At 27.7% G+C, this 26,311-nt stretch overlaps 1 protein-coding gene across 2 annotated transcripts in view; it reads right to left on the bottom strand.

Moving 5' to 3' along the window:
• LOC117172744 (potassium voltage-gated channel subfamily H member 2) overlaps window positions 1–26,311 on the bottom strand; it is a 198,320-nt gene that overhangs the window by 70,379 nt on the left and 101,630 nt on the right. For both annotated transcript variants that reach the window (XM_033360932.1, XM_033360942.1), the window contains exons 5-9: window positions 23,085–23,265; window positions 22,013–22,175; window positions 18,244–18,312; window positions 16,373–16,497; window positions 16,155–16,235 (exon numbers count right to left, since the gene is read on the bottom strand). In XM_033360932.1, the coding sequence (XP_033216823.1) occupies window positions 16,155–16,235; window positions 16,373–16,497; window positions 18,244–18,312; window positions 22,013–22,175; window positions 23,085–23,265 (619 nt within the window). The remainder of the gene's footprint in view (window positions 1–16,154; window positions 16,236–16,372; window positions 16,498–18,243; window positions 18,313–22,012; window positions 22,176–23,084; window positions 23,266–26,311) is intronic.

Below are 26,311 nucleotides of genomic sequence, written 5' to 3'. Positions count from 1 at the left end.
AGAATGTTGCGACAGACCTGTGTTAAAATTCCCAACTTCACAATTTCTTTTGTGTTCAGCAATTCTAGTTTTTAATCTCCTGCCAGTTTCACCTATATAAGCCTTATTACAACATTTACATTTAATTAAATAAATAACACCAGATAAATTTGCAATGGAATCGACGTCCTTTCTTCTTGACAAATAATTATCTAATGTATTAGTGTTTTTAAAATAAACATTGATATTAAATTTTTTAAGTGAATTTCTTAATCTTTCTGATAGGCCCTGAATGTAAGGCAAAGTAACATTTAAATTAAATCTATTGTAAGTATCACTCCAATTTCTTTTCTTGTTAATTTTATTACTGTTATTGTAAATCTCATGAATGCGTTCTTTAATGATGTCATTTACAAACTCATGAGGATAGTTATTCTGTGCTAAAATTGTTTTTAATAGATTTCAATTTTCTTTTCTAAATTGAATGTCAGATAATTTTACACATCTATCAACTAAACCCTCAATTAAACCAATTTTATGCCCAAATAAATTATGTGAATTATAGTTTAAGTATCTACCAGACCAAGAAGGTTTTTTATACCAATTGGTTAATAAATCGCCATTTGGAGTTTTTAAAATTTTTAAATCAAGATAGTTAATAACATTATTAATCTTACATTCATAAGTGAAATTTATACAATCTTCAATACTATTAAATGCATTTAAGAAAACTTGAATTTTATCTGTGGGAATAATGGCTAAAATGTCGTCGACATATCGTTTGTACAAATTAGGTGTGAAATCTAACAATTGTAAAGCTCTTTTTTCAATATCTTGTAAAACTAAATCAGAAACTACAGGGGATAATGGTGAACCCATAGGGCAACCCGAAATTTGTTTATAAAATTTATTATTAAAGGAGAAAACGGTACCATTGAAAACTGTTCTGGTGGCTATTAGAAATTCATTTCTAGTTATTTTTGTCAAATTATGATTTAAATTAAGTTTTTCTTCAATGCAATCTAAAGCGAGATCTAGTGGGATGCTGTCAAACATGGACACAACATCTAAAGGAACTATCGAATGGGTTTTTGGTACATTTATATTTTTTAAACAATCTTTAAGTTCCCAACTATTTTTCAAAAATGAATCAGTGTTTATAGAAACTGGTTTAAAAATAATTGAAATATACTTTGATAATTTATAAGCTGGGGAGCCAACAGTAGAAACAATTAGTCTATAACTTAAATTGTGTTTGTGAACTTTAGGGAGAGCATAAGCTTTTGCTATAACACTGTTGTGAGTTTTTATTCGAAAGTTCTCCTTTTTTGGTAAAAAAAAATTTCTTGGTTTGAAGTTTCCTTCTTGCGGGCTTGAAGGTTTAAAAATTTGGATAAAGTTTTATTTCTTTCTGGAATGGAAAATCTTGATTTTAAAAAAATCTTTTTGTTTTTAAAATTATTTTTATTCATGTATAAATTTCATATTTTTTTTATTGAAAGCTAAACTATGACGCTTTTCCAGGAGAATTTATCTTTTTAGGCTGAACATTCAACTGTTATGTTTGAAATTCATTTATTTTGTAGCAAATTCAAGTATTTTGTTAAAAAACCATCTCATATATGGCCTATAATTTGTTACGTAATTTAAGTACGGCCCCTTACACTCGGCCAATTTATTAGATCTCTATACGCTTCCATCATAAATTGCAAAAAAGATTTTCTTTTTTTTCGTGTCCGCTGTCAAAGAAAAGGTTGCTTCGTTTATACAGGGTGATTTTTTTAACTTTAAACTTTGGATTAATAATATTTTTTCTTAGAGTGCCTATTTTTCGAGATATTTGAAAGTTTCAAGTTAGAAAAACCACCCTGTATGTTTAAATATCTCGAAAAATAGGCACTCTATGAAAAAAGTTTCATTTTAAAAAAATCACCCAGTATATATAAAAAAGGTGACAAAAGATGCCAACTATTGAGTTTCTTCTTTGGTTTATTGTTCCAGATTCTTCTTTTGTTTTAGTCAAGAAAGAAAATTAGAATTGATGAGAAGAATTCTTCGAAGCAACTTTTCAGGAGCAATATAGCCTTGAAGAGAAAAGTAATAAATAAATCAATTCCTGTGAATCCCTCGAATTATTGAAGTGGAAATACCAAGTAACACAAAGAAAAATCTAAGAAGAAGGAAAGTAATCACGAAGTTACTGGAGTTACAAAAGAGATAAGCAAAGATTAGCGAAAAACACTTTTCTACTAACTGAAAAAATCTTTCTTTTTAGTTGGACCACAATAAATAATTTAAATCCCGGATGAATTCATTAAAAACTTTATAAATTCCTTGAAAGATATTAAAGTGCATTAAAAGCTCAGAAAATCCTTCAAATTTACGTAAAATCTCACAAAATCTCTAAAAATAATGTAATATACTTTGAAAACTTTCAAAGATATCCATTAAAACCTTTCAAAGTTTATGGATAAGCCCTGAAATACTTTGAAACCTTAAAAATGTCTTATAATCTCCTCAAATCGATGAAAATCAATAGATAACCTTGTAACCTCTCAAATTTTTCATTCTGTAGCGTTGAAACAGAATTTTCAACTAAAAAAGATTTTTCAGTCAAGAAATAAAAAAAATCTTAAGCGAATTATAATTTTAAAGAAAATATCATTTTTAATACAAAATAAAAATCTCTAATAGCTATTTTTTTTGTTCCCTTCCTCGATTTATCCAGAAAATGTTAAAAATCTTTGAAGAACAAAAAAAAATTGACCTTAAATTTTCCAGATGTTTTTTTGCCATTTGTAGAAATCTTATAAAATCATTTAAAAACTTTTGATATTATCTTTAAAAAAATAATTTTTCGAAAGAAAGTCATTACAAATTATCTTAGAAATCTTAAAAAAAAGTTTTATAATTTCTTGAATCCTTTCAAACTATTCAAAAAGCGTACAACTTTTTTCGAAATCTTCTGTAATTTACATTTTGTGTACAATTTTTGTAAATCTTTTTAAATTTTAAAATACTTTTTTCAATGATTTCCACAACTTTTACACTCTCTAAATATCTTCTAAAATTATTCGTATTTTTCCAGAAATTTAATTAAAATTCTGAAAAATTCTGAAAAATAAGTTCAAATTGTTTCAAGAATTTTCAGAAATGTTGTACTATCTGAAACCTTCCAAATTTCTTAAGGAGCTTCAAAATTTTTATTTTTAAATAGTCATAAATGTAAGTTTTTAAAATTCTTAAAAATGTTTTCAAATTTTTAATTAATTTGATCGAATGTTTCATAAAACTTTGTAAATTTTCTCTTAAAATTTATTTAAGAATATATAAAATAAGTTCACATTACTCCAGGAATTTGAGGAAATTTTACATTATTATTGTATTATTATTCTACATTTTTAAAAATTCTATAAAATGTTTTTTAATTTTAAATTAATTTTATACCGTTGTAAAACTTCTTGATGTTTTAAAATTTATTACAAAAAGAAATCAGTTTTAATTTTACCAGGAATTTTCAGACAATTTTCTATTATCGTGAAAATTTTTAAATGCATACTGTACAGTTTTTGTTTAATTGTTCAACGTATATTGCAAAATGTTATTTGTTGCAAAACTTTGTATTGTACATGGCAAATTGCCCATTTATTCTTAAAACATGGAATTAAACTATACAAAAAAATAGTACACATTAACTTCTCATTAGGCTAATTGTGTTTGTACAATAATGCTCCACGGCAAAACCAATAAATAATGAGGGGGTAATTGTGTAACATTTAAGTGTCCGCTGTCTCTAATACGTCAATATCAATTCCACAAAATATTAGTACTTTGTACATAAACAGCTTTGTACTACTTTATCGATTCACAACGTTCGGCCATAGAACACATAATCTGGCACGTGCACTCTTACCCACCAGCACCACCCTCTCCACTTCTTGTTATCGGAAAAGTTTTACTGGATTTCCAACTTAGTCAAAGTTTACGATAAATTACCATAAAATTTGAAAAAATGATGAGATTTTTATCAAACTTTGCCAAAAAAATCTCCTGAGGAAGTGATATGGATAAAAAGATTTCTTTCAAGATAATTCTCGAAAATTGCACTTTTTTTTGTTCCGTAAATGCCATACAGTCCCCATGGGATAAAAAATATGAGAAATTGGAAAAAATGTAATAAAAAAAGTTCTATTGATTTCTGTAAAATTGGAATGAATTTAGAGAAATTTAAGGTAGACGAGAAGAATACGATGAAATTCGTCAAAATTCCAGATGAGGTAAGAAAAATATAAGATCAATTAAATAAACACTTAAAGAAATTTTAATCCATTGAATTGAATAGAATTGAGTGAATTTATAAGAATTCAAGTAAATTAAAAAAATTAGAGAGAATTTCAAACAAATTTAAAGGAATTCACGGTGAATTAAGAAATGGCCAATTGTCTTCAAATGTTTGAAACTTTACAAATTTTCAACCAAAAATTGACTAATGACTAAAAGCCCATTCAAGTTTTAAATTTAAGAGAATTCAAATGAATTCAAAAAGATTTTAAAAATCCATTTATTTCAGTAAACTTTGAGTGAATTCAGAGCAATTTAAAGTAATTAAGAATAATTCGATTGAATTCATAAAAAATATAAATATATTTGAAAAACAATCTAGGGGAATTCAAAACAATTCAAAAAATGAATGAAAGTACGTTTGAAATAAGTTTAGAAAAATTAAAGAGAATTCAAAAGAATTGAGCGAAATGCCTAAGAATTCAAGCTGAGGTTAAAAGAGTTTGGCATCAAACAAATTAAAATTTAACAATTTAAACAAATCTATTCATTTCAATAGAATGGAATGATTTTAGAAAAATTCAAGTAAAACAAAAAAAGTCATGAAAACTTTAAAGAATTTAAAAGAATTCAGGGGGTATTCAAAAAATGCAAATCACTTTAAATATTTTAAACTATTTTATTTTCTAACCGAAGAAGTGACAGTCAAATGAATTCAAGAAATTCAAAAATACGAAAAATGCTTTGACTGGAGTAAGTTTCAAATTAATTTAGAAAAATTATAAAGAATTCAAAAGAATTTTATAACATTCCTAAGAATTCAAGATGAATTTTAAAGACTTTGAGATGAATTAAGCAAAAACTTTTTAAAAATGTATTGAATTGAGTAGAATTAAGTGAATTTTGAAGAATTTAAAAGAATTCACTTCTTGTAAATAAATTCTTTGAAATCCATTACAATATTAAAATCCCTTTAAATAACCTAAAATATTTGAAAGTCTTTGAAAATCCTTCAAACTATTGAAAAGAATAAAAAACTTCTAGGAATTTTTTCAAGCTTCCTAAACTATTTCAAATATTTTCAAATTCCCTTGGATTACTGAAATCAATGAATAGTTCCTTGGAATATTTTCAACGCTCATAAAAATGCCAAGGAATTTTAAAAAATACATTTAAATATTTCAAATCCACTAACCATTTTATTTAATTGATCATCAGGATCAATTAAATAAAAACTGATACAAATTCAAATTAATCGATTGAATTACGTGAAGTTGAATAATTTTAGAAAAATTAAATTAAATTTAAAAAATAAAAATAATTCAAATTTTTTGTTTATAATTAATGATAAATTAATGAGAATGCAGACTGTATTTTGAAACTCTTCAAATATTTGAAACCTTACAAAATTGCTCACTTCTATTGAATATTTTCATTTTAGTCTACTAAAATATTATAAAGTCCCTTGAAATTCTATTAAATCTGGCGAAATTTTCTGAAATTCTGTGAAATTTTTATAAATACATTGAGATCATTAAAAAAATCCGACATTTTAGAAAACTATATTTATCCTAAAATATCTCATACGTTTTTGAATCTCTTCAAATTAACCAAACAAAAATCTGTCAAAAAAAAGTAACAATGTAATTTTATAGACTGCTCTGATAGAATGGATAAAATCCCGAATTTTAAAATTCGCTCATGATAAAATTCCCAAAAAATACAATTGACGAATTGGAAAGTTCCCGAATAATCAAATTCCTGAGATAAAATTACCGAATTTATATAATTTAAAAAATTGTTTCTGAATAAATATTATTTATTAATTTATTAAATAAACAATAATACAATATTTGTATCCAGGAACATTTTTTTAATGTTTAAAGCTTTTTAATTATTGTTTGAAATTTAAAATCACAATAATTCTTTGTAAATTGTATTAAAGAATAAATGTAAAATGATTGTTGAGAAAATTTATTGTCATTTAAAAAAAATACTTTGCACATTTTTAATCAAAGTTTTCGTCCATAAATATATTTCGATTTTATTTTAAAAGATTAATTTTAAGCTTCAAAAGCTTCAAGATATACCAAAAAAGAACCTGGAAGATTTTGAAACAATTTGTCAAAGTTTTGCAGGATTTTCAATTTTTTTTAGGAAGTATTTCAAACGGTACTTCGAAGTGTTAGTAGTTTTAAAATTAAAATATTCGAAAACACCTAATATAAAATTTGAAAATATTTGGACAAACGTTAAATAAAAATGTAGATTTATGATCATTTCAAACAAAAGATTTAGAAGCTATTTAAGAATTTCAAAAGGTTTCCGTAAAATAAACAAGTTTAATTAAGATTTCTGGGGAAAATTGTCATCATTTTTTATTTTACCAAATTTTTTTGTTGGGAATATTTAAAAAGATTTCAAAAATTGTCAAACTGAAATCTGAAAGATTTTAAGACAACTTTTTTAATTTTACGGCATTTTTTCAAAACTTTAGGAAAAAGTCAAATTATTTTGAAACATTCAAAAGTTTTTAAAATTTTCCAAAAATGATTTTAACTTTGAATATTCTTCTATTCTGAATTTTTCGCAATACTTTTTCAACATATCCGGTATCTTGAAAAATTACATTGATATAATCTTAAAGAAAAACAACAATACAGGTTTAAAAAAATGCATTTTTTTCTGGACCGAAAAATCTTTTTTTTTTATCAAAAATGGATTATTTTGAAAATTGATTTTTCTACTAAGACAACTGTTTTTCATTCAAAATCAAAATATTTCTTGAATTAAATATCGAAGCTTACATTTTTCAATGCGAATTCATCCTTTTGGGTGAAAAATTCATGTGTTAGTTTGAAAAATAGTTTTTCTTTATAGAAAATTCGCTTCTTCTGAAGAGTATTTCATCTTTTTTTATCAAAAGTGGAACTCGTTAAAAATTGATCTTTTTTTGTTTTTTGGGTGATGATTCGACTGTTTTGTTGCTAATTTTCGTTTTCAGATTATTTTAACTTTTTCGGTTTCAAATAAAAATCGCTTTGGATTGAAATATCAAATATTCGATTTTTCGTTCAGAATTCGTCTTTTTATGTGAAAATTAAACTTTTTTTTAAGGGTTTAAGGATTAACTTCCTTGTTGACATTTTGATTTCACATCTGAAACTTTCTAAAATATGGCTGAATTTTCTCAAGAATCTTAGGAAAATATTATTTATATAACCATGAAATCGAATAACCAAAAACAATCTTAAAAATAAATAGTTATTCGAAATCTTTTTTGTATTCAAACTTCTTTTGCCTTGAATTAAAATGTGCAATTCTTTATATAAATTCTTTAAATAATTAACTGTCATTAGTTATTCGAAAAATATTACAGCAAAAAGTCACTGGCAAGTTATTTTTAATTAAATTCTTGTAAACAATTGAATCTACTCATGGAGGAATCGCAGGCACAGGAATTTTTTTATAATAATTATTTAATCAAATAAATTTTTCTATCAAATTACAAAATATGATAACAAGGAGTCCTTGGAAATACATTTTCAGTTTACTTTATTTAAAAAATACAATAGGACATTATTTTTTTCATATCTTATGTAAAAACTATGAATTTCAATAACTAATTATTGCAAATCACGAGAATATCAAACATGTACATTAATTTTTTTATAACATAATAAACCATTTTTTTTACTAAAGCACATATATTATTTAAGTATTGTTTTTATACTAATTTAAGCCTTGTTTGACTGAATTTAAAGATCCTTAGAGCAGTAGCACGCTTGAAAAGTTATAAAAAAGTTTGATTTGTTATTAAATAAAAAATGTGGTTTTGGATACCTAAATGCATTGTGGTCATTTAAAAAAGAATTCTTTGAAAATTGAATTGTTGCTTTGATTTGATATTTAGAGGTACACGGGATGAAAAAAAAACTGGTTTTCTGGTCATTATGATGGCTATAAACAAATATTATTAATAAATATTGAACATTGTGGATTCTTTATTTGTAAAGTACATTTGTACATAAAAATTAGTATTGATTTTTATCGACAAAGTGATACTTGGTCGTAAAAAAATTTCTCCCGATATTATTTGCTAATTGTAGTAAGATATTTAATAAAAAAATGTTCACTTTATAGATATTTCTAGGCATAAAATCGTATTACCATTATCACTGGCAATATAAATTTAGAACAGTTAAGAGAAAAAATCCCTTCTAGTTGGATCTGAATCTCCACGTTTAATAATTATTCATACACTTTGTTTATAAATATAACAAATAATATTAAATAAGAAATTTTTCTTATGGGCCATCCATATACCACGTGGAAAATTTTTCACCATTTTTTGACCCCCCTCCCCTCCTTGTGGACAGCAGTGGAATTTGGACAAACACCCCCCCCCCCCTCCCTTGTACTTTGTCCACGTGGACATATTTTATGAAAATATAGACCTTATTAGTCTTCAAAAGTGAAAAAACGTCATTCTAGTACTCTTCAAACCCACGGGGAATGATTATTTGGATGCTAAAAACTAACGAGAAGTTTGAATGGTTGCTTCTGAGTGGTGCCAAAGTTGACTGGCAGGCTGTCAAACATGCCAAAAATTCAAGTGAAGAAACGTTATTTTAGTACTCTTGAAACCCATTGTTTCGAGCTGTGAATTTACTTAAAAAGTGAGATTTTTTTAGTTTCTTTTTTTTATATACATATTAGTTTTAGAGAAGTATCCTATAGATGAAAATTTTAGTTAATGAAAAGGACAAAACTTTCATTCGGTTGCTGATTAAAATGTCAGTCAACTTTGGAACTAATCAGGAGCTGCCAGTCAAATTCTTTGTTAGTTGTTTGCACCAAAACAATCATCCTCAATGAGTTTAAAAAGTACTAAAATAACGCTTTTTCACTAGAATTTTCGACATGCTAGACGGTGTTCCAGTCAAATTTAGCACCACTGAGGAACAGCCAATCAATTATGATCTTACTTTTTAGCACCTAAAAAATCATCCCCGATACGTTTCAGAAGTACTAAAATGACTGTTCTAATTTTCATCCCGTCATTTGTTATATGATTGACAGTCTGTCAGTCAACTTTATCACCACTGAAAAGCTGCCAGTCAAATTTTTCGTTAGTCTTCAACATTCAAACAATCATTCCCAATGGGTTTCAAGAGTACTAAAATGACGTTTCTTTTCTAGAATTTTTGGCATGTTTGACAGCCTGCCAGTCAACTTCGGCATCACCGTTCTTAGTATTTAAACAATCATTCCCAATGAATTTCAAGAGTTACTATCATTCCACGTTGGTATGAAGAGTAATAAAATGACGTTTTTTTACTCGAATTTTTGACATGTTTGACAGTTGGCAGTTTGCCAGTCCATTTTGGCAGCACCGAAAAGCTGCCAGTCAAACTTATTGTTAGTTCTTAGCATTCCAACAATTATCCCCAATGGGTTTCAAGAGTATAAATTTACGTTTTTTCACTCGAATTTTTGACCAGTTTAACGATAAATTGTTGCAAAATGCACTAACAGATGTTAGTCAGTCAACCAATTTCGAACTGTTGACTATGAAAACAAAAGAATCTGAAATTTTAGTGAGTACTGAAAAGATGTCCATAGAATTGTCGTGAGCTCCCGGACTACATGAAGTCCAAAAGGAGCGATGAATTAGCTGAAAAAATTTGGATTAGCTTATGAACGTGAGCTTAAACATAATTTGAATCTTAAAGGAAAAGTCGTGAAAAAATTATAATAAAAATAAAAATAAAAATTATATTGTGCACGAGCACAATATAAAAGTTCGAGTATAACTAGAGTATACCTTGTCTCATTTCAGTATATTTTCCACAGATTTAGAGAAATGTGTATCCACGTCGATTCTAGCCCGACCCCCCCCTACCCCCCTCGTGGTCAAAGCGTGTAATTTTGCCATACCCCCCCCCCCCTAAAGTGTCCACGTGGTGTATGGATGGTCCCTTACCAAATTCTAAATCACACTGGCAACTCTGATTGAGCACAATTAGGAGATCAAATTGCTTTCTTCTGACTTCAAATTAGGAATTTTTTATATAATTTGTTATTAAAACTAAAAAATAATATCGGGAGATATATTTTTATAATGAAGTATCACTTTGTCAATAAAGTCATGTAATTTTAATGCCGAAATTTTATTTTCAAGTGAACAATTCATAATTTTGGGTTTGTTAATAACATTTTTTATTCGAACTTTTTTATAGCTATTATTATCACAAATCAAAAATTTTCTTAAAAGTAAAATTTTGTTTCAAGATAAAACTAAAATTTCAAATTATATCTTTTGTGCGGCGAACGATCTTATTAAAATGGCTATATACCTCCAAGAAGAAGAATCTTTGAGGATTTTATTTAATTAAGGGAGTATTTATAAGAAATCTTTCCAGTAATACTTTAATACAAATTTCGGTTTTTGCGGAAAATGCAATCTCAATTTTTTAAACTGTTTTTGTGGGAAAAATTTAATTGTTTTTATTTCCTATTTCGAAAATTTATAACTTTATCTACAATACCTCCAAGTCTCACAAAAATCCCATTATGTGTTCCAGAAATCTTAATAATTACAAAAAATACAATTAAAAAATTCAATATGTCGTAAAACCAATAAATTTGTAAATATTCAAAAATCTTTTTGGCCCAATAATGTCTCTCATACAGCACTATACTTTCACTAAGTTTAATTTAAATCAAACCACCACTTGTAGATTCTGAAATTCCTGACGTGTAACCCTTTTGTAACACTTTTTTCACTATTCACAATAAAATTCTCAGAAAAATGTAATTTTACCATTGTAGGTAAAATTGTACGATGCACTCTTTTCAACAAATTGTAGTAAATTATAGATTGTAAATTCTTATGCACGGAAAAGTATACAAAAATTGAAATGTCCAGAAGCGTCGCCCCCTGGCGGGAAATTTGAATTACTTTTATAGCGAACACTTTTTAGTTACTTTTCTTTTTTGTAATTTTATTTGCTTTATAGTTCTGATGAACATTTTTTATTTCTAGAAAATTAATCAAGGGTTGCGAAAGTGACCCGTTATTCACCACGTGACACGGCAATTCCTCTTGAGAGGATGCGGACGGAGAGTCACGATCCGAGCTATTGGAAAGGACGGGGGACACTGCGACATTGGCTGAAACGCCCCTGACGGCGATTTAAGGCACCTACCTAGTTTCCCACTCTATACTCCCGCATTATCAAAGCTACCCTCAATTTAAATTGGAACTCATTTGAATTCCTTTGAACAAAGTTAGATCATCGAACACAATATGAAAATTGCGCAAAGTTTAATTCATGGTTTGGCATTGTTCAATAGCTCATAGAGCGCAAAATTAGGGTGCTTTTTTTTAACAATAAAAAAAAATTATATTTAGGGGTTCTGCAATAGCGTGGCCCAAATTTTTCTCTTTCGATTTTTCAAACAAAAAAACCAAAAAACCCCATAAGTGAAAAATTGGGTTTTGCGAGTTTTTGACGCTAATTATCATTTTTTGTGGTTTCTTTCATGCAAATTATTTCTAGTATATAAAACACTACGTTATAGTGCAAATGAGATTTTAACATAAATTGTTTAAACAAATTATTATTGTTTTTAGCCATTATTTTTTAGAATGAAGATAGAAAGTCGCGGTTTTTTTCAAAAAGTTTACACTTTTTGTCGGATTCTCAATTAGGGTGAAATAATAATTAATATGGACAAGTATAATTTCCTAAAACAATTTATTATTAATATTCTCTTATAATAATGCTAGAAAATTGAAGTTTTTGACCGAAATTTTCAATGTTTTCATGTAAATAAAATTTTCCATGTAGATAAGTAATTAAAGTTAAGAAAATAATTGGTTCTACAATATGTTATTATTGTTAATATTCAATACGAATAATGCTAAAAAGTTGCGGTTATTTCTAAAATTTTCAAATAATAATCTATTTTTCACTTGAAATGAGTTAAAAATTAATTCAATTCAGTAAGCATAATTATTTAAACAAATCATTATTGTTTGCCACTATCTTCTTCTTTATTATTGCTATATAGTTGAGGTTTTTTTTGTTGAACTTTTTAACTCTGTACCAACTTCTTACTTAGCAAAGTAGTAGTGAATACAAATAAGGAAACATAATTTAAAGAATTTATTATTGTTCATAGCTATTTTCTCTTAGATAATTGCTAAAAGTTTCGATTTTTTCTGAAATTTTAAACTTGTTATCCACTTTTCACTTAGTTAGGTTTATAATTAATGCAAATTAACAAACATGCTTATTTAAACAATTTATTATTTGTTTGTAACTATCTTCTCTTAGACTAATGCTAAAACGATTCTTTTTTTTAAGTCCTTTGTTTTGCATTCCCTTTTTAGTTATGAACAAATAAAAAGTAAACCTCAATAAAAATAATTTTTTAAATATAACTGTCTTTTTTAAGTGAATTATTTTTGTTCTTTTCACAATGTTTAAAAAGTATAATTTAAACAAAGAACGTATCTTACAGAAGAGACAAAATCAAAGCATGGAATAATTAGGAATAGGTAGAAGGATTACTTTGTAAAAAAAAGAAAGAGAGCATTGAAAATATGATTCTCTCAGATGTTTAAAAATTATTTGTTTATAACTAAGAAGGTGAAGCAAAGTTAAAAATGTCAAAAAAAACCGCAAATTTCTAGCACTTATCCAAAAGAAGATAGTTATGAACAATAATAATTTGCTTAAACAACTATTTTTGTTAACTTGTATTCATTATTACCTCACTAAGGGAAAAGAGGACAAAACGTTAAGAATTTCAGAATGAAACCGCAACTATCAGTCATTAATATAGATGAAGATAGTTATAAACAATATAAATTTGTTTAAACAATTACTTTTGCTGAATAAAATGAATTATCAAGTCACTCGAAGTGAAAAAAAGATAAATACTTTTAAATTTCAAAAGAAAACGCAACATTATACCATTAAGCAAAGAGAATTTATTAACAATATTGATAAATTGCTTAACAAATTATTTTTTTAACTCAAATTATTTACTTCTTCACTATAATTTAAAAGTGAACCAAAAGTGAATAATTTTAGAAAAAACCTCGCAAACATCTAGAATTAAGATAGAAGATAGTTATAAACAATAATAATTTACGTAAACAATTAATTTTGTTAACTTTAATCAATTATTAACCTCGGCAATCATTGAAACAATTTTCATTTGTTTGAAGATTTTTTTCCCTCCATTGCAATTATTTAAACAATTAATTATCATTAACTTGCGCCTTTTCATAGGAAAGCTGGAGAAAATTCTATATTTTTGAATCTTATGTACTATGTTGCTCATTATTCAGTATTTTCTTATTTCATAAAATATACCCTAATTGTTTAAACAAAAATCTTGTTTCAAACAAATTTTTTAGTTACGTTATGGATATTCCTTCGAAAAAAACAGAATTTCTTTTCCCGAAAAAAACAAATTAGGGGTGGGTCAATTTATAAAAATAAAATTTCAATAAAAATAAATTTTGAAATAGTATAATTCATACTGAATTAGAATTATTTTAATTTATAAATTTTCACAGTTTGCATCATTTTCAAACAATGCAAAACGCGAAATGGATCGGTATAGAATGGAGGCGCCGAGTTCTCAATACATTTTACATTTCGAAAAGTTTTCAATAAATTCACTATTTTCAATCAACCTACAATTTCCAATTTATTGTAACTTGTTCAATTTTGCACAATATGAAATTTCTCATCCAGAAATGTATTGGAATATTAAGGTACAGTGATTTATTTAAAAAAAAATTCAAAGCCACACTCAACACGCACCTTTCGAAACAGGGTCGATATATTCTTCAACTTTCACAAGAACACTAAGAAGTGACACTTTGACCTCAGAAGTGCTTGAGACACAATAGAGCACCGATTTCGAGTCGAGAGTTTTCTCAGAAATCCTAGATTCGAAAGATGCTTATGAAGCACTTTCCTTAACAATAAACTTTTTAAGAATAAAATTTCTCGCGTGAATCAACAACTAAGTAAACATAATTATTGTTCAACTCATGGTTTCAATATATAATAATTGTATACAATTTAAATTCACAATAAACAATAATGATATGATTTTTAATTTGCGATACACGATTATACAATTTATAAGCATGGTAAATTCCAAATTGTATATGGTACACAACGAACGGAAATTTTTGGTAAGACTAGCACGAGCACTATTAAATATCACTGCTGACATGAAAAATGTGATTAATCCTTTAAAAAAGGGGAAAAAGACTGTTTTCTTAAATTTTGGAAAGCTTATTAAGTTTCCTGTCGAATGACCTCTAATAAATATTTTTAAACCTTTTTAAGAGAATATATCAAGTGAGAAGTTGACAAAATGGAAGAATTTCTGGAATTTCAAACCCAAACTTCAACTCGTGACGTGGCTTAGGAAAGTTTGAGGAAAAACTTGAAATTCATAGCACACAGTTCTTGAAGTCTTATCTTTACTTTAGGTCAATAAAACTTGAAAAATCGTTATGGATTCCGGCGATATGGCTAAAAATGTCCAAGCATATCTGCGCCAAGTTTCAGTCGCCGAGTTTTCCTCAGATTGTACACTTTAACTTCAATTCGTGCTGTGGCTCAAGAAAATTGTGAAAGCAAACTTAAATTAGCAATAAGTAATCTCTGAGATCTTACCTTTAATGTAAGCAAATCAAAATTCAAAAACCTTCAAGCGTTAAGATTTTTGAAGTTTTTTGGCTTAAATTGAAGATAAGACTTAAAAACTGTGGGATAGAAATTTTTATATTTTTGCTACATATTTCCAAGGTTGTGCTACAAGTTGAAATCGAGGTATCAAATGAAAAAAATTGTCGGTTTTTTAAAAACTTTTCACGTGGTATATTATCATCAAAAGGTTAAAAATATCTCAGATTTTTTTGCATTGATTTTGAATAATACTCGTACTACTAGTACGGAAATTTTCCAATGGCAGTGAACATTGAAAGTTGCACATTGTGCATTATAAAATACAAATTGTAACTCGTGCATTATTATTGTACATTAGGAAATCCGAATTTTCTCTTAGAGCTTGTAACGTCTGACCACAGCGGAACTTTACTACTGACTTTTCTCGAAGCGCTCACTCACATTTATACTTTCTGCCACAGTTGAAAAGGCAAGATAAAATTGAAAACAATTTCTCGAATCACCTTTGAGAAATTGATAAGATTAAATTCTTAATTCATTCTCGCAAACCGGATATCCTTGAAAAGAGGAGAAAAATGTCGCTTTCGAGGGTTTTTCGTTTTCAGTAGTAAGAGGCTCTACGCGTCAGACGGTGTCAAACTAAGAGATTTCCGTCACGCAAATACTATTTGTGACTAAAACGAACTTGTGAACAAGCTTATAACTTGCGAATCAAGTTATGACTTAATTATCCTGAGAACGAGGCGCCAAACGATTTGACCTTTGTTACGACACTATCTCTCGAAGGAAAAAAGTTATAAATGCATTTGTAGTAGATACTTTCCCCATTTTTGAAGTTTTCAAAGTTTTCTGAATAAGCAGGTTTCAACGAGTCAATAAATTACATAATTCTTACCACAGTGTTTACGTAAGTCAAATATTACGACGATCTTGTTTTTATTTAATCAAATCACTAAAATAATTATATAATAGTTGTTAAATCAACAAATTTACAATTGTAAAGTTGTGCAATTTAAATAAACATTTTTATACACTATTACTTTATTTAGGATTAGAATAACATATGCAAGAAGCATAACAGTAAATCGAAAATTCATGAAAGTGAATTTTAATTACAAAATTATTTAAATTAATTAAATGAATCGAGAAAAAAATTAAACTCACCTGTGCCACTTTCTCCCCCATATTTGGTGTGTGCATAGCCCCTTGAAAATATTTCGCCGAGCCATTGTCTTGTAGTGAATACTAAAAGAAGGAAATTTTGCATTCATATTTTTGTAAACTTTAAAGGGAAGAAAAGAACAATTTTTGTATTCATATATTTCATTTGTCATTTAAAAAGAGAATTTCGTTTGAGAAAATTGTTTTTAATTTTGACTTACTTTGTGTCTTAAGGACTCTGGTCCCATTTGACTCAAAGAAGGCGACTTCCGGTCTCTGGATGTTCGCCATTTTTGCAAATCACTTTCGGAAGCAACACCAGGGAAGATTTTCGAATGTTTTGCTGCTGAAAGAACAAAATTGATTAATCCATTAAAATTATTATTGTCAATTATTTGCTGATTCTATAGTAACTATTGCCAAGAAAAACAAGCTCTGCTGATTAATTTGTATGATTGTGAGAAGGATTTTGCCATAGTGTATTATTGTATTCATAATAAATTATACAGTGATTAATATTGAATTAACTGTATATTTTACTATTTTCTATAAATAGTATTTTTCCATTAGTTATAGATTGTACAATATTTCATAAATGATACTTTTATTTTGAAATTGAATGACTTTAAGATTATATAATTGGATGTTCCAAAGTGAAAATTACAACCTCAAAAGTCTTATGTATTATAACAAAAATATATTTTTTGAATTAATATGTATTAAATTAAGCAGATGAGCTGGAATCTCGAGCTAAATAAGCATTTGTGTGTCAGTAAAGATATTTTGAATCCGCTCTAGAAGCGTCAAACCTGTGATAGAATTATAATTTTTATTTTTTAACCAGAAATGCGTTTGGTTAAAATTTTCAAAAGGTAGTATTATATTTTTAGCAGGAATATTCGCAGTTTTTTATGAGATGGTTTCTACAATGAAGAGGGTGATCTTGTTTTTCTCTGGGGAGTTTCATTGTCACACCCTTTATTTTAAAAATTGTTTTAAATCGGGAAAACAATTTAAGTATGATTTTTTACCCCTAGAAAATTAATTTTTACATAAAATTTTCATCCAGCAGAAAATAATAATAAAACCATCAGGGTCCACTTTCAGGAAAAGCAGATAATAATGGTAAAAATTAGTTTTTTCTAAGCGGTCGGCCGACAGTGCAAATTAAATAAATCAAAAGATTCACACTCCACAATAAATTGAAAAAAAGACCATTAAAAACGTAAAATTCTACTGAATTTAATAAATGTAAAAAAAGTTATTGCATTCAAAAACAGAAATGAAAATTCGATTCGGTTTTGTTACAAATTTTTTGATATCCATACATTTTTTTAACCTTGAAATTGGTTACAAATAAATAAGAGGGATTTAGTCAAGCAAATTGTTGATATCTTTTCCGTTCGGTAAAAGCGATTTGCACCATTTTTGAAAAAAAGGTTGATAATCAATTTTCAAAAATTGCAGCACAGTGTAGCCGACCGAGGAAGCTACAGTGCTTTTTTTAGAATAATATTGTATGATAAAAATATATATTTCGTATTTTGAAATTTTGATTGAGTGTGATCAAATATAGAAATAGTGAGCAGTGTGAAAAAGGCCTAAGAAAGCTCAGAAAAGAGCGCTAATGTAAATGCTATCTTTTGACATTTTTGGAACGCAGAATCTAAAACTTTAAATAAAATAAAATATAGATTTTTATTTTTACTGCCAAAAATTTGTACAATTTTACATCACTAAATAGGGTTTCAAAAAGCTATTGTCTTTGAAAAGAATATTATAGTTATCACAGTCGATAAATCTGAAATACCAACTCCAGGTTAAATATAAGTACCAACAGTGGGTAATGCGGACTTATCGACTGTGGTCGTTTTAAACTTTTTTGGAACCTGTAAAATAATTTTTTAATAATGAAAATAAAATCGAGTAGAAATATTGATTATTATATTTAGTATTGATTCGACGTTCCAGAGAAGTCGAAATTTAGCGCCGAAAGCTCATGATCAAAGCCGTAAGCGGATGGTAAGGTAGGGTGCAAACTCGGTAGCGCTCGGTCGGTGACACCGAGAAAGACTTGCTCTTTCTGTTTTACCTTCGGTGAGATTATCAACAGTCGCTGGCCTTCGCTCGAGGGTGACTTGTTCGCTCCCTCGACCCGCTACTAGAATATTTTTCTGATGTTTGATTTTGGAATGGCAGATGAAACGAATGAGGATCGATTTCCGCTACCCTGACAGCTATGAGAAGGATAGCAGAGGCTAAATATTCTTACAATAGTGAGGCAAGAATCCTCAATTTTCAAAATGAAAATCTTTTTTAACCAAACAACCACCTGCGGATTTTCTTTCAAGAAAAAAATATGCGATGGATACAGAGTGACGGAAATGCAACACTTAGAATATATGGTAGTGTTAATATGGCAAAGAAAAATATTAAAGAATGAATAGGGGTAGATTAAGATAAACTTTTTATTAATGAAAGAGGGTCAAACAAGTTTGTATTTAAGAATATACCCTAGCGGACCGCGGAAATGGAACGGTTGCACAATTGCCTGTACGTAAAGTAACTACATAGTTACCGCCCCGTTCACTAGGCCCGCTAGGGCATATTTTCATTACTTTCCACATTTATTAACAATTTCACGTAGTACTCAATAATCGTTTACTTAAAAAAAAAATTATTTACGTATTTGTTTTCATTCGTGTGTTGAAAATTAGAAAATTAAGAGCTGTGTGCTGCAGCCTGACGTGCAATAATTAGCTTTAAATTCGTAATTTCTCAGCATAGGAACCGTACACTTAAATTACGTAGCAGCTCAAGGGTAGGGGAGTACGAGACATTTTGTTATGATTTGTTAGGGCAGGGTCCTTCACTCATGTACTAATTTATGCAAGTTGGCAAAAACTTTCTCCTAAAGATTATCTTTTTAGTTAAAAATGTTATTATTTAGTTGAAAATTTTAAAATTTTCTTGAAGAACATTAACCTTTTGCTTTAAATTTATATTTTCTTACTGATAAGTCAACTGAAATATTCTTTGGATGAAAACCATTTTTTCTGAAAATTTGTCTCTTTTATTTAAAAGTTAATCTTTTTTAGTAGAAATATTCCATCTTTCTTGGATGAGAATGTAACTGTTTTGTTCAAAATTCAACTATTTCCTCGGAAATTTAGTTTCCGTTTAAAATTCGTATTCTTTTGTTAAAAAGTCAATTGAAATAGATTTGGATGAAAATTCAACTCTTTTTTTTACAATTTTTCTTTTAGAATTAAGAATTCACCTGTTTCAGTAAAAAAATTATTTTTCATGGACAAAAATATAACTGCTTTGTTGAAAATTTAAAAATCTTGTTAAAAAATCATACTTGTGTTTAAAATTCGAATATTTATCAAAGAATTAACTTATTTTTTACAATTCTTATTTTGGTCTTGAAAAGTTTACTTTTGGATAACTCTTTGGATAAAATTTCAACGATTTTTTTAATTCATCTTTTTTAGAAGTAATGACCTCTTTTTTGGATAAAAATGCAACTGCTTGGTCGAAAATAAACTATTTTGTTGAAAAGTCATACTTTTTGTTTAAAATTTATTCTTTGGTTTTAAAAAATAAACTGAAATCTTTTCTAGATGAAAGTTCAACTTGAAAGGAAAAGTCATTTTTTATTACAATTTCATCTGTTTTAGTGCAAATTCTATCTTTCTTTGACCAAAATGCAATTATTTCTTGTTTAATAATTCAGATCTTGATCGCGAAAAGTCAACTGAATTGTTTTTTTACAAAAAATTCCACTATTTTTTTGAAATTTTTTCTTTTTGATTTAAAAATTTATCTATTGTAGTAGAAATATCTTTTTTTTTAATGAAAATTCAAGTTTTTTGTGAAAAATTATTTTTCTTTACTCGAATATTCAACTATTTGGTTTGAAAGATTTGGTTGCATCACTTTCATAAAAAATTATTTTTTTTCTTGTAGATTTATATTCTTAGTTGAAAATTCATCTCTTTGGTTGAAAGTTGTACCAATTTGTTTAAAACTCATCTTTTTTATTGATAATTCTACTACTTAGTTAAAAGCAGTCAAATTAAAGTATTTTTTTGATGATAATTCAACTTTTTTTAAAAATTTTTTTTTAAATGAAAAGTTAATCTGTTTTAAGGAAAATTTTATCTTTTTTGATAAAAATGCAACTATTTGATAGATAATTTAACAATTTTGTTTCAAATGAATCCCTTTTGACAGAAAAAAATCGTCTTCATGCATTGAAAATTCAACGTTTTTTGTAGAAACTTATTTTGTATTAAAAAATTTTTATTGTTATTTTGAAAAGTGAACTTAACTCTTTTTTGGATACAAATTTAAGAATTTGATAGAGAATTTAATAATTTTTTTTTAGAATCCATACTTTTTGGTAGGAAAAAATGATCTTTATTGATTGAACATTCATTGTTTTTCTTAGACAGTTATTTTGTGTTAAAAAATTTATATTTTGATTTTATAAAGTCAACTAAACTCTTTTTTAGAGGAAAAATCAACTATTTTTTGAAACTTTTTTTATTTATCTGTTTTAAGAGAAATTTAATCTTTTCTGGATAAAAAATGCAACTGTTTGGTAGAGAATTAAATACTTTTGTTAAAAAGTCATCATTTTTGGTTAAAAATTATGTTTCTTTGTTTGAGAATTCAACTAATTTGTTTGAAAGATTTGATTGAATCACTCTGTTGAGAAATCGTTTTTTTTAAGATTTATATTTTTAGTTGAAAATTCATCACTTTGGTTGAAATTTTAACTATTTTGTTGAAAATTAATATTTTTTAATTAAAAACTGAACTACTTAGATAAAAGTGAAACTGCATTGTTGAATTTGTTTACTGAACGAAATTATTGAGTTAAAAGCCTTTTTTTATTTTAAATTAATTTATTGACTGAAAATGTAACTTCCATTTTTCTAAGATTGATATTTTTTAGTCGAAAATTCTCCCTTTTTTGTGAAAAAAATTCAATTTCTGTAGAAAAAATTCGTCTTGTGGCTTCAAGGTTAAGAATTTAAATAAGCCTTTATTTATTTCTTGAGTGAAAAATCTGGATTTGTTGAAAATTCGTTTTTTTGTTGTTGTAAAATGATTATTCCTTGTAGAAATTTAATCTTTTTTCAATTGGAGTATAACCTATGACGCCTTTTTGTTGGGAATTTATCTTTTTGGTTGAAAATAAATGGGTAAATTTGACAAATTTGCTGGAATTTGAATATTATTCATCAAGGCAGATGAAAAAATAGGCCAGGAAAAATCCATATGAATATATAAAGATCAAAAGAGTGTTTTGTTCGATGATAAATTTTAAAGAAAAGTTAAAAAGAATGAAAGTATGCCCTAGCGGAACAAGTGAACTGAACTGAATCGGCCCACTCACGCGATCCGCTAGGACATATTTTCATTCTTTATCAAATTTATGCACAATTGAATATAGAACATATGACTATTTATATTTTTACACATTTATATTTATCTATTTGTATTTATTCATGTGTTAAAAATTAATATTTAAAAGCAGTCTGTGGTAATACGATGCGGAACATTGTGCGCCGGATTGAAACACACAGCTTTTTTGCTTTTTAATTTTCTCACTCTTCAATAAATACAAATAAAATTAAATGTGTAAAGAGATAGTAGGAATCTGGAATTCTATGTAAAATTGTGAAGAAATGTGAAAAGGGGGTTTTGAAAAACGCCCTAGCGAACCCAGTGAACGGAATGAGCACTTTACTCTTTAATGTGAAAGTTTTTTTTTAAATGGATCAATCTGATTTGATTGGAGAATCCACCCCTAAATTTTTGGAGCGAATAAATAAGATTGTACTTACAAACGCTACAAGTAAGACTGCGACAGGGCGTCCTCGCAGTTTCGGGTTTGACGACCCGTCTGGAAATCGCATCCAAACTTGCCGCATGTGAAACACTTCGAGAAGGACCTTGATCGACTGAAGACGAATGGGTACCCTCCCATAATCCTGATTTTTGGGATACCTGAAAAAATATTAGGTTTAAAAAATTGTTGATAAATATTGATAATAAACGAAATAATTCTTGTTTTATAAGTCTTAATTAATTGAAATGTCCTAGCCATAACCCGATTATTTGAGTTGCTTTTATAAATTGTATATGGAAAGTTGCCAAAAGTCCCTAAAATATTATTACACACTTCACTCTTTAAAGTATTTTTTCCAACTCTTTAATTCTTTAAAGTTCCTGTTCAATTTCTTTTGCTAAATCGTCTTTTGAAAGCCGCATTTGAGGTCCAAGAAAAATCTCTAAGCTTCCTAAAGCCTCGGGAGATCTTACGACCTGAAAAATATTATTCCCGGCATGTTCATTTAATCCTATTATCAGAGAGTTCGATAGTGCAGCCGGCGGCCATTGCCGCTTGAAATGCCGCAGTATCTTTAAAACAAGAACAAAAAATTCAGTTACCCATTTCGGTATCTCTGAGTGTTATTGTTACAGGTTACGTTTCTATCGAGGCGATCATTGCCCAATCTTTTACTGTACAGGGAAACAAAATGGTCGTTTTGGAAATGCTCCCTCGTTTCCTGGAGAATTTGCTAAACGGCATGACAATCAGACTCCAAATGAGCTAGAAATTGGGTCGAAAACTTTCCAAGTGGGTGATGCTAGAGGGACATTCTTTTAGTTTTATATGATGTATAATTCGGTGTCTATAAAACTTCTTTTATTTCATTCTACTTGTCAGTTTACCCTAAAAGTAAAATTTATCCCATTTTGAATCTAGTGCCCAAATTATCCTAATGTCCATTTTACCCTTTATATAGCACAAATGATGTTTTCTTTATTTATCAGAAGGCTGCAAATTTCACATTGTTATAAGTTATCCCCACTCTACCCCTAATAATAGTTAAATCTATTAATAATACTTACATCGCTTACACCTTCTGGACTGGCAATCGGTGCAATTGTGCCGGGTTGCGGATGAGTTGGGACCCCTGAGGTTCCGCCAATGCTGCCAACCGTATGCGGAGGTGGCAGTGCAAGTGGGGGTGTCCCTGTTCTTCCCGGGCCCCAGGAATCCATCATGGTGGGGGAACCACATGTTAGTGGACTAAAAAGCAAGAAAACAAGGTTAAATTGTTTGATTCAAATCTTTTAAATTATTATTAATTGACCCAAATTTTAAAACACAATTTTTTTTAAACCCCTACATCTCTGTTTAATTTAAATTGTTTTTCATGCAATTCAAAATAAAAAATAAAATAAGAGCTGTCAAATTTTCTCCAACTTTTAGCTCAAAAGAATTTTTTTGTAATTTTTAGTGCCTTTGTGTCTTATAATATTACCGACGTCTTATTCAAGATTAATCGAAAATTTTAAAGTCTTTCTCTGATCTAACTAAACCATCAATATAATTTGCGGGAATAGAGCACTTTTAAACTGCATTTTCATAATTCTCTCATTTTTCCTTAAAGAATCTAAATCCGTGGTCAGAATTGGCCCATCATATCAGGATTTTAAGATATTTGAGGTCATGTACCCAAAAAATGGCGTTTTTGGCTACATTTGAGGTTATGTACAGAAGAAACCAAATTTTTGGGGATTTCAACAACCACGAACACCCCCAAATACAAATTTTCAAGAAAAAACACCCAGTAGAAAATGTATGCCTCAAAGTATTTAAAGCAAATGTTCCAGACATAATGGGACATATCTCGTAATTTCAAATTACGAATTTTGAAACCAAAAAGATGAATGTTTAAAAAATAAAAATGTTGTACTCAAGAAATAAATAAAAGCTTATCAAAATTGTTCTAATTGTTCTATCTAAACGAATGTTCTCTGCAAAAATAAAATTTTCAAACAAAAAATATGACTTTCCCGAAAAAAATTAATTATACACGAGACTGATGCATTTTTACCCAACAATAATAGAATTTCAAACAAAGAGAATTATTTTTGATCAAGAAAAGAGAATTTTCAAATAAAAAAGATCAATTTAAAAAAAAAAATAAAAAAGTTACATTTTCAGTTAAAAAATTAATTTTAATCCAAAAAAGGCTTTTCTACTAAACACTTAAATTTTCAACCAAAGACGTCAGCCCTTAATTGAAAAATTTTGTTTAAATTGTACCTAACTAGTTGAGTTTTCAATTGAAGGGGATTAATTTTCAATAAAATACTTCAACTATTAAAGAACGAGAGGAATTTTTAACTAAGAATATAAATCTTCAACAAAAAGAAAATGACTTTTTAACAAAATGTTTCAACCAAATTTTTAAAACAAAATAGTAAAATGCTCAAGCAAAGAAGAATAATTCAGAACCAAAAAGTTGCATTACCATACAAAAAATTTAATTTACACGAAAGAAGGTGAATTTTTAAATCAGAAAGGTAAATTATCAACAAAAAAATATTTGAATTTTCTTTTTAGAAAGATTTCAGTGTACTTTTCAAGAACAAAATATGAATTTTGAAACCAGAAATAAATTGTTACACAAAAAATTGAATTTTTAATACAAAAATACGAACTTTTAACCAAATATGACAAATTTTGAACCAAATTTTTGGATTCTTTACCAAATAGTTACCTTTTTATTTTAAAAAATATGAAATTTCTTTTAAAACAGATGAATTTTTAAGGAAAAAAATAGTTGCATTTTCATCCAAAAAAGATTTCATTTGACATTTCAAGATCAAAATATGAACTTTGTATCAAAAAATAAGTGTCCACGACAAAAATCGAATTTTCAATCCAAAAAGACGAATTTTTTAACCAAAAAGGGTGAATTTTTAACAAAATCTCTAACAACTAGTTGTATTTTGATCCATGACAGACGAGATTTGTATTAGAACAGATAAATTTGTTAATAAAAAATGACCTTTTTTTTAAAGTTGAACTTTAATCAATTTTAATAACTTTTTAAGAAATTAGTTTAATTTTCAAACAAACAGTTGTATTTTTATCAAAATAGATGAAATTTAGACTAAAACAGATAAATCTGTAATCATAAATTACCGATTTTTTTGTTTGCTGAACTTTCATTCCAAAAAGATTCCAGTTCTCTTTTCAACGAAAAAATAATAAATTCAAATAAAAAGTAGATTTTCTGCGAAATAGTTCAAATTTAAACAAAACTACAGAATATCCAATCCAAAAGTGCGATTTTAACGAAATTGCATTTTTATCCAAGAAAGTTTTAATTTCTGCTCAAGTAAATGAATTTTAAAATAAGTTAATTTTCTGTTCAATACTCGAATTTTTAACCAAAACGTATGACGTTTTAACAAAATTGTTAAATTTGTATCCAAACAGTTGTATTTTTATCCAGGAAAATACAAATTGAACTAGAACAGGTTAATTTTGAAATAAAAAAGACAAATTTCTTAAAAAAGAGTTGAACTTTCAAATCAAATGACAAATTTTCAGAATAAAATATTTTTTATCCAAAACAGATTTCAGTTGATTTATCAACAACAAAATATGAATTTTAAATAAAGCGTTAATTTTTTACGAAAAGAGTTAAATTTTCAGCCCAGTAAGACAATTTTTTAACAAGAGAGTTGAATCTGCAACCAAAAAGTGCGTCTTCTTGAGAAAACTGTTAAATTTTCAACCAAATAATAAAATTTATAACTAAAAAGATAATGTTCAGAAGAAAATTTTCGCAAAATTTCAGATATTACATACATGAGTGAAGGACCCCCCTCCCCCCATCGCAACAAATCATAATAAAATCTCTCGCCCCCCCCCCCTGAGATTTTACTTTATTTAAGTACGGTCTCTAACACACGACAACGACAGGAAGAATCTGATTATCCAAATTTTAATAATCTAATGTCGAAGATACTTCCTAAGCAGGCAGTTCCTATAAAAAAGAAACAAGGAAGACCACAGAAAAAATTGAGCAACAACATAAAAAAGTACTCCCTTCTAAATAAGGAATAGGAAGACCATGGAAGCAACAAGAAAAGGAACAAGCTACAGAGAATCTCTTGGTTGAGTTCACGAAAAAATATACCGAATTTCGATTTTCGTTTTTCAAATATCGCGCGGTTTGGCTCTACCGGTAAAGCTCCTTTTTTATACGAAGTGGATTAGAAAAAAATATAAAAGTAAAGAACAAAACTGCGATTATCAATTATCCCGAGGTGGA

The sequence above is a fragment of the Belonocnema kinseyi genome, chromosome 1, assembly GCF_010883055.1.
Source record: "Belonocnema kinseyi isolate 2016_QV_RU_SX_M_011 chromosome 1, B_treatae_v1, whole genome shotgun sequence".
NCBI classification, from domain to species: domain Eukaryota; kingdom Metazoa; phylum Arthropoda; class Insecta; order Hymenoptera; family Cynipidae; genus Belonocnema; species Belonocnema kinseyi.
Note: the sequence above shows the minus strand (reverse complement) of the source record. Positions and strands in the feature narration are given on the sequence as shown.